General features: G+C 41.1%; 1 protein-coding gene across 7 annotated transcripts in view; it reads right to left on the bottom strand.

Annotated features, from left to right (window-relative positions):
* CLC-E (chloride channel E) overlaps positions 1–14,628 on the bottom strand; it is a 63,281-nt gene that overhangs the window by 19,020 nt on the left and 29,633 nt on the right. For 4 of the 7 annotated variants that reach the window (XM_088951492.1, XM_088951491.1, XM_088951494.1 and 1 more), the window contains exons 3-4: positions 3,066–3,266; positions 2,199–2,665 (exon numbers count right to left, since the gene is read on the bottom strand). In XM_088951492.1, the coding sequence (XP_088807618.1) occupies positions 2,199–2,665; positions 3,066–3,266 (668 nt within the window). The remainder of the gene's footprint in view (positions 1–2,198; positions 2,666–3,065; positions 3,267–14,628) is intronic. The other 3 variants (XM_088951495.1, XM_088951496.1, XM_088951497.1) reach the window with 3 other exon arrangements.

Raw genomic sequence — 14,628 nt, 5'->3', positions numbered from 1 at the left:
TGGCCTATGCGAATGTTGATTGGGTCGGATGCCCTGACACCCGACGGTCCACTACTGGCTGGTGTGTCTTCCTAGGCAATTTCCTTATCTCTTGGAAGTGTAAGAAACAAGCTATTGTGCCCAAATCTTCCACTGAAGCTGAATGCAGTGCCATGTCTTTCGTTTGTAGTGAGATCATATGGCTTCGGGCTCTTCTATTTGAAATACTAAATGAGCCATCATTGTCTGTTCCTCTTTATGCAGACAATACCAGTGCAATAAAAATTGCATTCAACCTCGTCTTCCATGAGCGCACCGAACACAAAAGTTGATTGCCACTTCATTTGTGATCTCCTTCTTGAGGGTACCATATCTCTTCCTCATGTCTCTTCCGAGCTTCAACTAGCAGACTTGTTGACTAAAGCAATGACACGATCTCGGCATCTATTTCTCATGGACAAACTAATGCTTATTCCTAGGCATCAGTTTGAGGGGGAGTGTAGAGACAGTGAAATCTAGCTATAGGGCTATTTTTGTACTTTTACTTTTCTTTGTTGCATATCTAGGGCACGTTTGGCATGCTTTTGACATAAGATCTGGGCAGCCCAAAGACCATTTGGCAGATGCGCATCTTTTCGTGCATCGTTTCGGGTCTTTCCGAGCGAGATTAAAATGCAGAAGACGCAGAAAGCTTCATTTGGAGCTTCCCGAAATCAGCCCAAAATGGGCTTCCCACGTCTTTTCGGTGCCCCGTCTTTTGACGGCGAGATCTTCCATGTGCCAAATGGGAATAGAAGCGCCAAACGGGGTCCTATTCTTTGTATTACCTCTCTCCTGTACATCAAGGGCAGATCTGTCCTTTTACAACTTAATATAAATATATCTTTTAGGGTGTCGAATGATACAGTGTGTCAGACCCACCATTAAGCTATTCTCTCTCTGTTTGTCTCTCTTTCTCTGACTTTCGAACTGACTCTAACTTCAGCTTTGAGAAGTTTTCTTCATATCAAGTTTAAACTTGCCTGTGCTTTGAGCTGTAAATTTTTCATCATTCCACTGCAATATATTTTTCATTTTTGTGGCCAAAAAATGAGCTTTTAAATAGTATTGATAATAACCGAAAAACAAGAAACTTTATAGGGGTTAGGATACTCCCTATGGAATGATTTCCTTGGAGTAAAGACAATGGGGAAGAAGCCTTTTGAATGTTTGGATTCTACAGAATTTAAAGGAAGTAGAAAACTTACAAATGATGTGGTTGGTCTTACTTTGGGTAGTTTCACCATTAGGTATCACAAATGCAACTTCACTTCTTTGTTATTAGACCTGTTCATGGGTCGGGTAGCCCGATGGCTTTTCCCGGCCAGTTATAACTTATAAGTTGGGCTTGGTCATAATTTTATGCCTGCGGTCGGGCTCGAGCCTAAAGCACTAGGCCTGACTTTGTTTTCGAGCCAGGCTCGGGTTTTCTCAAAAAAGCCCAGCCCCAGCCCGAGCTTGACATGAAATTATATATTAAATAATAAAAAATATATTTTATTTAATAAAAAATATATATACAATATTTTGTTTCTTTGTTCTTCTCTTTTTTTTTTCAAGTAATAGTGAGATGCTTATTATTTTTGAGTTTTGAAGTTTTTTAATATAAATAAAACACTTTTTTATTTTATAACAAAAAGAAAAAAAAATTGTTTTCAAAATTCTGGCCATGCTCGGGCTTGGGTTCGGGCCCGGGCTTCGGGATTTATATGAGGGTCAAGCTCGGGCTCAAGACCTAGGCCCAATGGTCGGGCCAGGCTCGGGCTTGGGCCTGAATGTATTCTGTTGATACATAGACAAAGCCTGGCCCGGCCCGGCCCATGAACAGGTCTATTTGTTATCATAAATTGAACTACAGTAGCACAACATTCCATGAGCTTTTAAAAAGTGGAGATTTGAATTTTCTAATTTCATATTCAAGTAATGTTGCAAAACATAGAATCTAAACTAGCTCATAGAAAGGTACAGCACAGTGCAATATCCATTATACAACCACACAACAAACTGAATTATAACGTGTGAATTTAATGCATAAATTCAACAAAAAGAAATATCATAGATAGATGACAACAGGAAAGAATCAAAACCGAATAAGGTTTTCCATCATTTATACAAATGTATTTCCCAAAAAGTAATACCATAGTTATTTTCTACCAACATAACTATGAATTGAATTATACCAGTCCATATGCTTGAGGTGATGCCACTTCCAAAACAGAGATATGGAATGTAGGATCTAATTGGGAGACTGCATAGCTTGCAAATTTCCCATATGCCATGCCTGTTGCTGCACCGATGAAGAGAGATGGTGCATAGTATCCTCCCACTAATCCCGAACCACGGCATAAAGAAGTTGCCAAAATCTTGACACCAATTAACTGAAGCAACAAGTGTGCAGGTAAGCCTTTTACAAGTGGCCTTGATTCTAACAAAATGTCAACATTCTCAAAACCCCAATAAAGAATCTCGGGATATGCTAGAGCTATCAATCCAACAGCTAATCCACCAAATACAGGAAATACAGCTTTCGGTGCTCCTGTGGCTTTCTGGACATTGTCAACGGCTGTCAGTGCATAGGATGTGCTTCTAGATAAGGCCAATGAAACCAGCCCGCATAGGATACCCAGCAAAAGATACAGTGGAAGTTCTGAATATGTATGAAATCACATTAACATGACCAGAGACCATTTCAAATGAAAACTAGAAGTCCTATGCACTTTTAAAAGCTTCTATTCTGCAGTTAAAATGACTTGCATGAATTTCCTTTATACGAGGGGTGCATTAAGGACCTAACCTTTCTTAAAAACTATAAAAGTTTGATCAAGTAATAAAAAAGAACAAACAAAAAAATTACATTAATGCAACAATCTTTTAAGCTTATAAGGCTTGATCAAACAGAGTTTGAGTCAGCTTGAAGTTGGATCCCATCCAGGTTTAATCCCCTTCCCTTAAGAAGGCTTCCCACTCCCCTAAGAAAAAGCCTCATTTCAAATCACCTTTGGAGATGGTGGCAAATGTAAACATAGAATATAGTATGGGTTACATACCACTTGGTGAACGAAAATCATATTCTGGGACCCTGAAGGCTGGTTCAGAACCAAGACCAGCTTCTGACACTACAGAAGCTATCACTGCACTGAGTATTACCATTGAAGTTGTATTTGTGAGTGATAAGGAAGAATTTTCTGGAGATGGCCACAAAACTGATTCCACAGCAAAAAAGCATCCAGCAACAGCAGCATTGAAACCTATGGGAGTAGAAGGTAGGAAGTTTTATTAATTTATTAAAGAAATATGAGATTGAGAAGCAGACCATATTAATCTGTTTATTTATTGCGACTTTGATTCTTTATTGGACTTTTAATATTAGTGGGATTTTGGGACTTATTTTTTATTTGTTTATTGCTGCCATCTAGAGAGGGGAATATCTTTAGTTTCTTGTTTATTTACAGCAGTTACTTTATAAGATATTGGAGCTACACAGCAGTTCATGAGTTGGAGTTACCTTCAAACATTATCTTGTCTTCTCTTTCTCCTTTCTTCTCTATTTTCTGCTCGAGTATTCTCTCATTTTATTCTTCAAATCATTCAAATATACTGTTTATTGTTGCTGGTTTCAAGACAAGTCAACACAAAAATTACATAACATCACGATAACGAATAACAATATAGGTTTCATGATGTACTTTCTGAGTATGCTAGCATGCCCAGTCTGTATTGTGAGAGTTTCTCAACTTTCAAAACATCATAGAAATTATTATAATTCAATCAATATGTGGAAACCTTATCATGTTCCTTGTATTGGTGATTTTCATTATTTCTTGCTTTTTTCTGATGCTTTTTCTTGCTTCTCTTGAGTTTACTTGGTGCATTTCAGGGAAGAAATCCCAACTTTGGTCCGTAGTCTCATTAGATGATTTTACTAAATTTGGAGTTTGGGTCAGGATCTTCAAATCTGATAATGCTGTGATATTTTGAGAAGAATCTAGTTTCTTATCTTCCTAAGTATGGAGTTATGATTTCTAGTAGAGTGCGCTGCAGGGGCACTATTGTAATTTTACTTTTTATTATGTTGTCATCTTATTATAAATAGATAACTGGGTACCCCAAGACCAGATTTTTGCCTCCTCTCTTCCTCTCCTCTTCTTTTTATTTATATTTTATTGAATAATATGGTATCAGAGAAAGTTTATAGGCAGCAGAAGCATTCAAATCAAGCTCTCCTCACCTAGAACTTGCCTTTTTGGACTGTGAAGAGAACACCTCATCAGTCCGGTCAGAAAAAAAGTTTCTTTTCCTTTTTTCTTTTTTTTCTCGGTCAAAGCACCAAGAAAAATAATATTTGGTGACAGCCAGATGCTGTGAAAGGTGTTTGGGTGTGTGCTGTCTCCTTTGTGCTGTAAAGGGTCATGTGATTCCCTTTTTGGCTGGTATATGTATCTCTTCAGTGCTGCATAGGTTGTGAGGATTCGTGATGACTAGGGCTTGAGTTTTTTGGGCTTTCTAGCCCAGTGTAGTTGATGTTACAGCAGTCCTCTTCAGTTCAGCTAGGTTTTTGTACCCCCTCTTTTGATCATGGGTGTTAGAAGTGGGGTGTGATCAGTTTCTTGCTTCAGCCTGTTTCTTTGTGCACTCTAGTGATTGTTATAATGGTCACGGATGATTCAGCTTCTTCTGGAGCTATATCCTCCCAGGCAATAGGTAGTGTTGGGACTGTTAGTATGAATTTTCCTATGCCAATCACCCCCTTGATGGTTTGAATCATCTAGAGTGGTCTAAGAGCATAAAACTCTATATTACAGCAAGGGGTAAAGCTGGCTATATTAATGGGAAGGTGAAAGAGCCTAAGAGTTAGATTGCTGAACATGAGAGTTGGGACTAGGAAAACAGTATGGTTATGTCCAGGCTTCTTGTAGCTATGGAACCGGATGTGAGGAAAAACATTATTTGGGTGGATACTACCAGTGAAATATGGAAATAGGCAAAATCAACTTATTCTGAACAAAGAAATTATGCTAAGATTATTCGGTTATGTTAACTGTCAATAGTTTTATAATCATATGCTACAAGGGCATTTTGGTCTTGTGAATAAACCCTAGTTGATTCTAGGTCAAAGTAGAGAAGAAGAAAGAATAAAGAAAAGAGAAAGAAGAAGAAGGAGAGAAAAAGAGTGTTGGCCAAACTAGAAGAGAGAATCTGTAAAATCACTCTCCTAGCTGACCCACTTGAATTTTATTCATAAAACTTAGAGTTACAAGAAAGATTATTTTGTCCCTCATAGAAGATGGGACACACAACTTAAACTCAGATACAATAGACCTTTCACTTTCAAGAAGATAAACCAAAATGACCAAAATACCCCTGACTCGAGCATTCTAACACTCCCCCCTCAAACTGGAGAGTATATATCATATAGTCCCAGCTTGTTACAAATGTAATCTATTCTTCCCCGAGACAATCCCTTTGTGAAGAGATCTACCCACTGATTTCCTAAGCTCACATGAGATGTAGTTATTACCCCACTTCTTACTTTCTCTCTCACAAAGTGACAATCCACCTCAATATGTTTAGTTCTTTCATGGAAGACAGGATTGGATGAGATGTGAACAACAGCTTGGTTATCACAGTATAGTTTCATGTTAGACAGTTTTGTATGCCCTTAGCTTCAATCCATTTTGATGTACTTTTGACATTTAGTGTAAATAAATAAAATACATGTTTGATTCATGTTGTTTGGTATAATTCTGTGTAAGACCCTAAAACTGGACACTTATAGAAACTTGTGTTAGTTTTAAATGTTCACAGCCATTGGATAAGTCTGGGGAGATTTATCTTGCCAAGGCCGATACCGATGTGCCACCAAGTGTTGGGATGGCTTGTTTCGGCCATCAGGGTAAGACCCAAGGCACATGCAGTATGGGATTGTTTGAACCCTTGAACCGGGCCAGATTTCCAGTATTGCCCTAGACCTTGGAGACAGATGGGCAAAACTGGAAAGTTACACCTGACCCCTGGACTTGATTATGACACATCACTAGGTGTCGGATCGGGCTGTCTTTGATGTGTCAATCAGTGAGATCCTTAGTGGGGTCAAAACCTGGACATGTTGGGGCAATCTGAGAATTCATCTGAGTGAGTGATCATAGTGAAAGGATCAGTCCCTTTGTCGGACAATGGTAATGATCGGGAATGCACTCTCTCTGATGGAAACCAAACTGCTGGCAGTTGATTTCAATCGTTGGAATTTTGTTTTGCAAAATTAATATATATATGTATATGTACGGTTTCAAAAGATTTGCAAAAGGTTTTAATTCCCAGGATCCATGTGAGTAGAGAGTGCGGCACTGTTCCTTGCAGCCGAGGGAGAAGTCTTCTCTTGTCGGGCAATGCTTGATCATTAAGGGATGAGAGGTTAAGTGTAAGACCATTTAGGATAATACCTGATGGGCTAATCTTGCACCTGCCCACAGTCCCTGGGTTTTTATAAGATGGCTTGGCCCAGGGACCACTTAATGCAAGTGTTGGGCCCATAGGGTCCATGTGATGGGCTCAAGGGGGTCACTGATTTTTTCAGTGAATTCGGCTGGGCCTTGTAATACAAGTTGGGCCGAACCCATGTGGCTGGTGTGTAGATCAATGCTTGGGTCCCACGCCATACAAAGAAGCCCAACTGAGCAGCAGATTGGAAACTAGTTGAACACTGAACACTTAATGGGCCAAAAGCCCATCTCGAACTAGGCTGATATGATCACCTATTCATGGGGCGAATCTAAGATTAATGTTAGTAAAAGGATTGGATCTTTAACCTTATCCACTCTAAGAGACCAAATTCAAATTAAATTTGAATTTGGTAACCTTCTGATAAGATCAGGAGTCAGCTAACTTAATCTGCAGATAGGATTAAGATTATCCCCTATCCAAATACTGATTTGGATTGGGATAACTCCCAAAAAAATTAGGAGGTTTCTTAATCAAGAAGAAAGAGGAGAAACCCTAACAGAAATATCAGATTTTGAACTAGGGTTGGTATGCAAGAGATACCTCCTACGAATTGAGATTTGTTCTCACACAGACTCCAGAGAGAAGAGACACAGTTCAGCCCTCTTCGTCCTTGGATTTCTCCTCCTCCAGCAACCGCCATTCCCTGTTGCAAGATTGGATCTTTGCAGCAATAGGAAGTCAAGAAATCAGTTGTTGACAACAGTCTTGCAAGAAAGACCAAAAAGATTCGGTGTTCAAGGTTTCCAGAGGATTCTTGCAAAGAATCCAGTGTGTAGGACGCACCCTGCTGGTTCCGTTCCATCCACAGCTGTGTCATCTTCAGCAAGAGCGGATCTTGGTTTCTTCTTTGGGCGTGAACACCAACTTTGGGAGATATTGTTTCTTCGGATCAGGTATAATCCTTCATGTTTCCTTTTGGTTCAGATCTGGTTTGATTATGGTTCAAGTAGAATCCTTGAATATTGTATTCTAAATTTAGGGAATATGATTCCCAGTTGGAAGAAGGTAGGAAAATTTTTGAAATTCGCCCACCCATTCCGCACCCTTCGTGGCATCCATTAGATGGATCCTACCATTCTTTCATTTCATGGGTTTGTCAATTGAGAATCCCATCTCCTGTAGTAAGTTCTTCAACCATACTAGTTCACATGTGGTATGGGCCATAGCCCCGTACTCTGCTTCTGCACTACTTCTTGCCACCACTGTTTGCTTCTTGCTCTTCCAAGTTACAAGATTGCCACCCAGGAAGGTACAATACCCTGTGGTTGATCTCCTGTCTGATATAGAGCCAGCCTAATCAGCATCTGTGTACCCTACTATCTCAAGAGTTCCTCCCTTTTGGTATAACAAACCACGACCTGGAGCACCCTTTAGGTACCTAGCAATTCTTAGAACAACTTCCCAGTGAGGAACCCGAGGATGTTGCATAAACTGACTCACCACACTCACAGCACATGATATATCTGGTTGGGTAATGGTCAGGTAGTTCAACTTTCCCACTAACCTTCTGTATCTTCCAAGATCATCAAACTCTTCACCTGCGTCCACACTTAACTTGGCATTGAGTTCCATAGGAGTCTCTGCTGGTTTAGCAACTAACAACCTTGTTTCTTCAAGTAGATCAAGAACATATTTTATCTCACATAGGTTGATCCCCTGTTTTGACCTCGCAACCTCTATTCCTAGGAAATACTTTAGCTTCCCCAAATCTTTCGTATTGAAGTGGTCCTGTAAGAATTTTTTTAGCCTGTCAATTCCATTGCTGTCATTTCCAGTTATGACAATATCATCCACATACACGACTAACAAGATTTTCCCATCCTTTGGGTTATAGCTGAACACAGAATGATTAACCTGACATTGTTTCATCCCAAAGGCCTTCACCACTTCACTGAACCTGCCAAACCATGCACGTGGAGATTGTTTCAGTCCATAGATTGCCTTTTTGAGCCTGCACACCTTACCAGCCTCCCCCTGAGCAACAAACCTTGGTGGTTTCTCCATATACACCTCCTCAACAAGATCACCATGTAGGAAGGCATTTTTTATGTCAAGTTGTATGAGAGGCCAATCATACATAGCAGCTAATGAGATCAACACCCGAACTGAACCAATTTTAGCCACAGGAGAGAATGTCTCCATATAATCCACACCATATAACTGAGAATAGCCCTTGGCCACTAACCTTGCCTTCAATCATTCCACACTACCATCAGGACAATGCATCACTGTATAGACCCATTTACACCCAACAGTGTACTTACCAGGAGGAAGAGTGGTGAGTTCCCACGTGTGATTATGTTGTAGAGTAGAGAGTTCTTCCATGGCTTGTTGCCACCCTGGGGAGGCAAGGGATTCCTATACAGTCTTGGGATGGGAACCGATGAGAGTAATGATATAAACTTGCAATGAGAAGCAGAAAGGTGAGCAGTGGAAACATAGTCTGAAATGGGATGAGAAGTACAAGTATGTTTACCTTTCCACAAAGCAATAGGGAGATCAAGATCTGAGGGAGAAGGAGCAGAAGCAGGATCTGTCGACAAGTGCGGAAGTGGAGGAGGGGCCGAAGCACTTTTGCGGGTATACACTTAAGTAATTGACGGCCTCTCTGTAGTAACAGGCATATGATGTGCATCTGCAGTAGGAATGGGAGCTACGGGAAGAGTGTCCACAACCGGCGGTACAGGAAGAGGAACCACAGAAGGAGAAGAGACCCCGGCATCTGAGAAAAATGGAACTGATTCAAAGAAGGTGACATCAGAGCACACAAACGATTTATGAAATTTTGGGTTATAACACTTATACCCTTTCTGAGTTCTTGAGTAGCCAAGAAAAATACATTTCGTAGCTCGAGCATCTAGCTTGTCTACTCCAGGCCCCAAGTGTTGAACAAAGAAAACACAACCAAAGACTCTTGGGGTGAAAGGAAATGGAGACAAAGTGGGAAACAACACAGAGAAAGGGGATTGACTTCCAAGGATTGACATGGGCATCCGATTTATCAGAAAACATGATGTAAGAACAGCATCACTTCAAAAGCGCTTTGGGACATTCATATTGATCATCAAGGACCGAGCAGTTTCAAGAAGATGTCTATTTTTCCGTTTAGCTACACCATTTTGTTGCGGGGTGTAAGCACAAGAAGTTTGATGAATTATCCCATGATGTTCTAGGTATTGCTGAAATGGTGAGGAATTGTATTCTTTGGCATTATCGGAGCAAAGTATTTTCATAGGAACACCAAATTGAGTGCGTATTTTAGCATGAAATTTTTGAAAAATAGAGAATAATTCACTATGGTCTTTCATAAGATAGATCCATGTCATCCTTGAAAAGTCATCAACGAAGATTACAAAATACTTATACCCATTGTATGACACCACTTTAACTGGACCCCATACATCAGAATGAACTAAGGCAAAAGGACTTGAGACACGACTATCAACTCTTGGACTAAATGAGACTCGATGATGTTTTCCCAACTGACATGACTCAATCTAACGATGAAAGATGACTCAGGGAAGGAACTAGCAGCTTCAAAGCCTTGAGAGAGGGATGACCAAGTTTGCAGTGCCACTGGAGAGGAGTAAGAGACGACTGAAAAGCCACTGGGGGGCCACCACCATCAAGGTAATACAAACCACCTGCTTCATGCCCTCCACCAATCTTCCTCCCCGTCTTGAGATCCTGAAACACACAAGAAAAAGGAAAGAATGTTACAGAACAATTAAGGGACTTGGTTAATCTGTTAACAGACATAAGGTTAAAAGGGAACTTAGGAACATATAAAACAGATGCTAAAGACAAGGAGGAGAGATCAATATCACCAGCACCACAAATAGGAGATGTAGAACCATTAGCAAGTGTAACTGTCTGAGATGTGGAGGAGCGAGAAAGGGAAGAAAATACATCAAGAGTCCTAGACATATGGTCCAAGGCTCCGGAATCAATGATCCAGGGTGAGGCTTTGGAAGCTAAGCAAGTCATGCCTGAATGGGCAAGTGTAGTTGTGTTCTGCTGAGATGTTTGAAGGAACTGCTCATATACTGCCCGTGGTACACTCACCATTTCCTGCCCAGAAGCACAAGCGGGTGTGGAGGGGGTTGGGGCAGTTTGCTGGCTTTCGGTAATTGTGCTACTATTCTTAGATGTAGCATGGTTAGTCCAAGTGTTGGGTGAACCATGCAAATCATAGCAGAAATTAATTGTGTGCCCCTCTAAGCCACAATGTGTACATTTTCTCTGAGCATTACTCCTTCCTTTTCCACGGCCTCCCCCTGACTCTCGGCCTCCAGTCCGACCACTAGTCCGATTAAACATGTGTCCACCACGGTTGCTTGGAGGGCCACTGCTGCCACCACCACTTCTACTTCCACGGTCACTCCCTTTAGTCACTACGAAACCAGATCTATCAAAGAAGGAAGAATGTTCTACCAGCTCAATGGATGCCCTCTTAAGACGGGCAAAAACTTCTTCAACTGAGGGGAGAGCTGATCCCCCCAATATCTGTGCTCTGACAGGCTCATACTCAGCCTTCAAGCCCACAAGAAACAAAGTCACATCAAGCTATTCACGTTGTTGTTGTTGGATTTGGACATCTGATGTTAGAGGGTGATACACATTTAGTTCATTGCGGATGTTCCTCAAACTTGCATAATACTCTTCTAAGTTTTGAGTTCCTTGCTTCAAATTGAAGTACTCTTGGTATAACTGATATACCCTAATTGCGTTGTCTTGTCCAGAGTACAACTTTTTAGCATGATCCTAGATTTCTTTGGTTGTATCTAGGAACATGAAGTTCATACTAATCTTTGGTTCCATGCTGTTCCAAAGCCATGTCATTATCTATGCATCATCTTGTTCCCAATCATTGAACCCAGGGGAATCAGAGGAAGGTTTCTCCTCTCTCACATGTTTTACTTTCCTCTTGGCCTTTAAGAACACCTCCACAAATTTTCTATGGTACATAGTTCTCACCATTCAACTTGATGGATGTCATCTAAACACTTAGATAATCTGTAGAAAGCATGATGCCGGTTTTGTTGTCATTCCCATCCGCAAATGAAGCCATCTCAATTATTTCACCTTTGAATATGCACCACAATCTCACACTCTTCACACGACTTATCTCACTTATGATACCACCAACTCCACCTTCTTCAACTGCACATTACACACTACACTCCAAAGCTCAAATCATTCAGTCAACACATCAAACACTTGGACTGCACACCGCAGAACCATTTACCATCAACATACCACGGCTGAAATTACTCAGTCATTTCATCAAACACTTGTTCTTCATACTGCAGAACTGATTACACACAAGGTCTACGAGTTCACTTTTAAGCATTTAGAATCATAGATATGTCAGCCACCACAACACAACCATCACCACACCACTGCTGTCGTGGACTTCAGCAGTCTACTACTCTTCTTTCAGCACACATGCAAGCAAGAAAACAAAAGAACATGACTGATATGTGCATCAGTCTCACCCAGCACCACAACAACTAACTTTTGAAGCACAAAAAAAATTAGCATTCACAGTCCATTTCTGAGCACATGATAGCAGTGTCCATACCTGTATATGTCCAGCCCTCTTCGTACACTGAATAGAGGGTCTAGTATACCACTTCAACGACCACCACAGCACCGGCCAGAGGCATTCTCACCTCCAGGCCCTCAAAACGACAACTCCTTTTCATCCCTTTATCGAGTCTCCAGTCAGGTCAGCTCTAGGATGATGAAACCTACTGTGAAGCTGGCGGCGAACCCAGGAAGAAGACAGCAGCAAGAAAACACGAGACCTTATTGCTCTGATACCATGTGAATAAACTCTAGTTGATTCTAGGTCAAAGTAGAGAAGAAGAAAGAAGAAAGAAAAGAGAAAGGAGAGAAAAAGAGTGTTCGGCTAGACTAGAAGAGAGAATCTGTAAAATCAGTCTCCTAGCCGACCCACTTGAATTTTATTCATAAAACTTAGAGTTACAAGAAAGACTATTTTGTCCCTTATAGAAGATGGGACACATAACTTAAACTCAGATACAATAGACCTTTCACTTTCAAGAAGATAAACCAGAATGACCAAAATACCCCTGACTCGAGCATTCTAACATGTCTTTTCCTACTTTTATATAAATGGGTTGAGTGGTGCCACCATCCATCTTTTTGGATCTTCAATCAAACTTTCCCTCTTCTCTCCTCTCTCCTCTCTTCTCTCTTCTCTCTCGCTCTCTTCTATCATCTTTCTACCAAGATTATATGGTATCAAAGCGGACGATTGAGACATGATAGCAGATCAAACAATTTTTTTCCTTTTTTTCTTGCTTTTTCTGGGTTGAATTGCAAGAAAGCACCCATCAACCTTGTCCGAAGCAGTTCGATCAAGTTTTTGTCTCCCCTTCTTGGTTTTTCTGTGTTGAATCACAAGAAAGCACCCATCAGCCTGGACTGGAGAAGTTTGGGTAGCCTCTTTTTAATTTTTTCTTGGTCATAGTACCAAGATAAATCTGCGTCAACGTGACTGGATGCTATGAGGGGTTTTAGAAGTTCTCCCCTAGCCTCTGGTAAGGGTTTCTTGGAGGGTTTCTGTGAAGTACCTAGTGCTTTTGGCCCTTGGAGAGGTGCTGTTTTGTGTTCAACCTTATGGAACATTTGGTGTGGACTTTAGTGCTTGGTCCTTATGATGTTGGCCCGTGTTAGACGTGTTTCTTGTGACTGAATAGTGCTGTCTACCATGTCTTCTGAAGATTTTGCTACTTCCGGTGTTAAATGGGCTAACTAGGGGATTATATATGAATTTCCCTATGGATGTTATTAGCTCAAATGGACTTAATTACCTAGAGTGCTCTAAGGGAATTAAACTTTATATTACTGCAAAGGGAAAGATAGGCTATATTAGTGGTAAGGTGAAGGAACCAAAATCTAGAAGTGCTGAACAAGACAAATGGGGCCACAAAAATAGCATGGTTATAGTTGTAAATCAGTCCTCTAAATCTGATGTAAACATGGGAAAATTAGAGAAAAAAGAGGAAGAAAAGAAGAGAACAACAGTACAAGAGAAGGAAGATGGAGAAAAGATGAGGAAGAAGAAGAAGAGTTCAAATGTCTCTTCCCTCCCTTCTCTAATCCTTTTACTAAACTTCAATCTTAACATAATTACAAGTATACCCTTAAGTAGGTGGCCAGCTAGGCAGTAACATAAAGAGAACTAGCAAAAGAAATAACAGGCCCATTAGCTAACAAATAAATAAAACATACTACAAGAAAAGATACTAGGGCCCATTCAGCCCAGTCTCTTTACACTCCCCCTCAAACTGAGCATAGATGTCAATCATTCCCAGCTTGCTTATAAGGGGTCAAGTGAACACTGCCATCACCACAAATCGATGATGTGGAACCATTAGCAAGAGTAATAGATTGTGATGTTAAGCAATGAGAGAGGGAAGAAAACACACTTGGAGTTCCAATCATGTGATCGGAGGCTCCAAAGTCAATAATCCAGGGATTGGGTGTGGATGCCAAACAAGCCATACTTGAATGTGCGAAAGTATCCGTGTTCTGCTGAGATATGGACTGGACAAACATCTCATACTCATCACGGGAAACACTCACCATCTCCTTCCCGGGAACATCTGTGGATGCAGGAGGCATCTGATCAGCTGAACGATTCTCCTGTCTGAAACTAGTGTCACTAGTCATGTCATGATTGGCCCAGGTTGAGGGTGGACCATGCAAGTCATAGCAATAATTAATGGTATGTCCATCCATACCACAATGAGTACATCTCCTCGGACCCGAGCCACGTCCTCTGCCACGGGCTCCCCATGAATCTCTACTTCCAGTACGACCACCACCACCACTCCGGCCATATACTGGACCATTGCTACCACCACGACCAGATTGAGCTCCTCGAGCTCCACCTCTAACACCACGGCCCCTTGACACTGCAAAGGCTGATCTATCTGAGACATTAGAGTTCTCAGTAGACTCAATGGAAGTCCTCCGAAGTCGAGCAAACACCTCTTTTAAGGAAGAGAGAGCTGACCCTCCTAGTATCTGAGCCCACACTGGTTCATACTCAGATTTCAGCCCCACCAAAAATCG

Source organism: Nelumbo lutea, chromosome 6 (assembly GCF_056320005.1).
Source record: "Nelumbo lutea isolate HS-2025 chromosome 6, American lotus-T2T, whole genome shotgun sequence".
NCBI classification, from domain to species: domain Eukaryota; kingdom Viridiplantae; phylum Streptophyta; class Magnoliopsida; order Proteales; family Nelumbonaceae; genus Nelumbo; species Nelumbo lutea.
The sequence above is the reverse complement of the archived record's forward strand: the minus strand, read 5'-3'. Positions and strand labels throughout refer to the sequence as shown.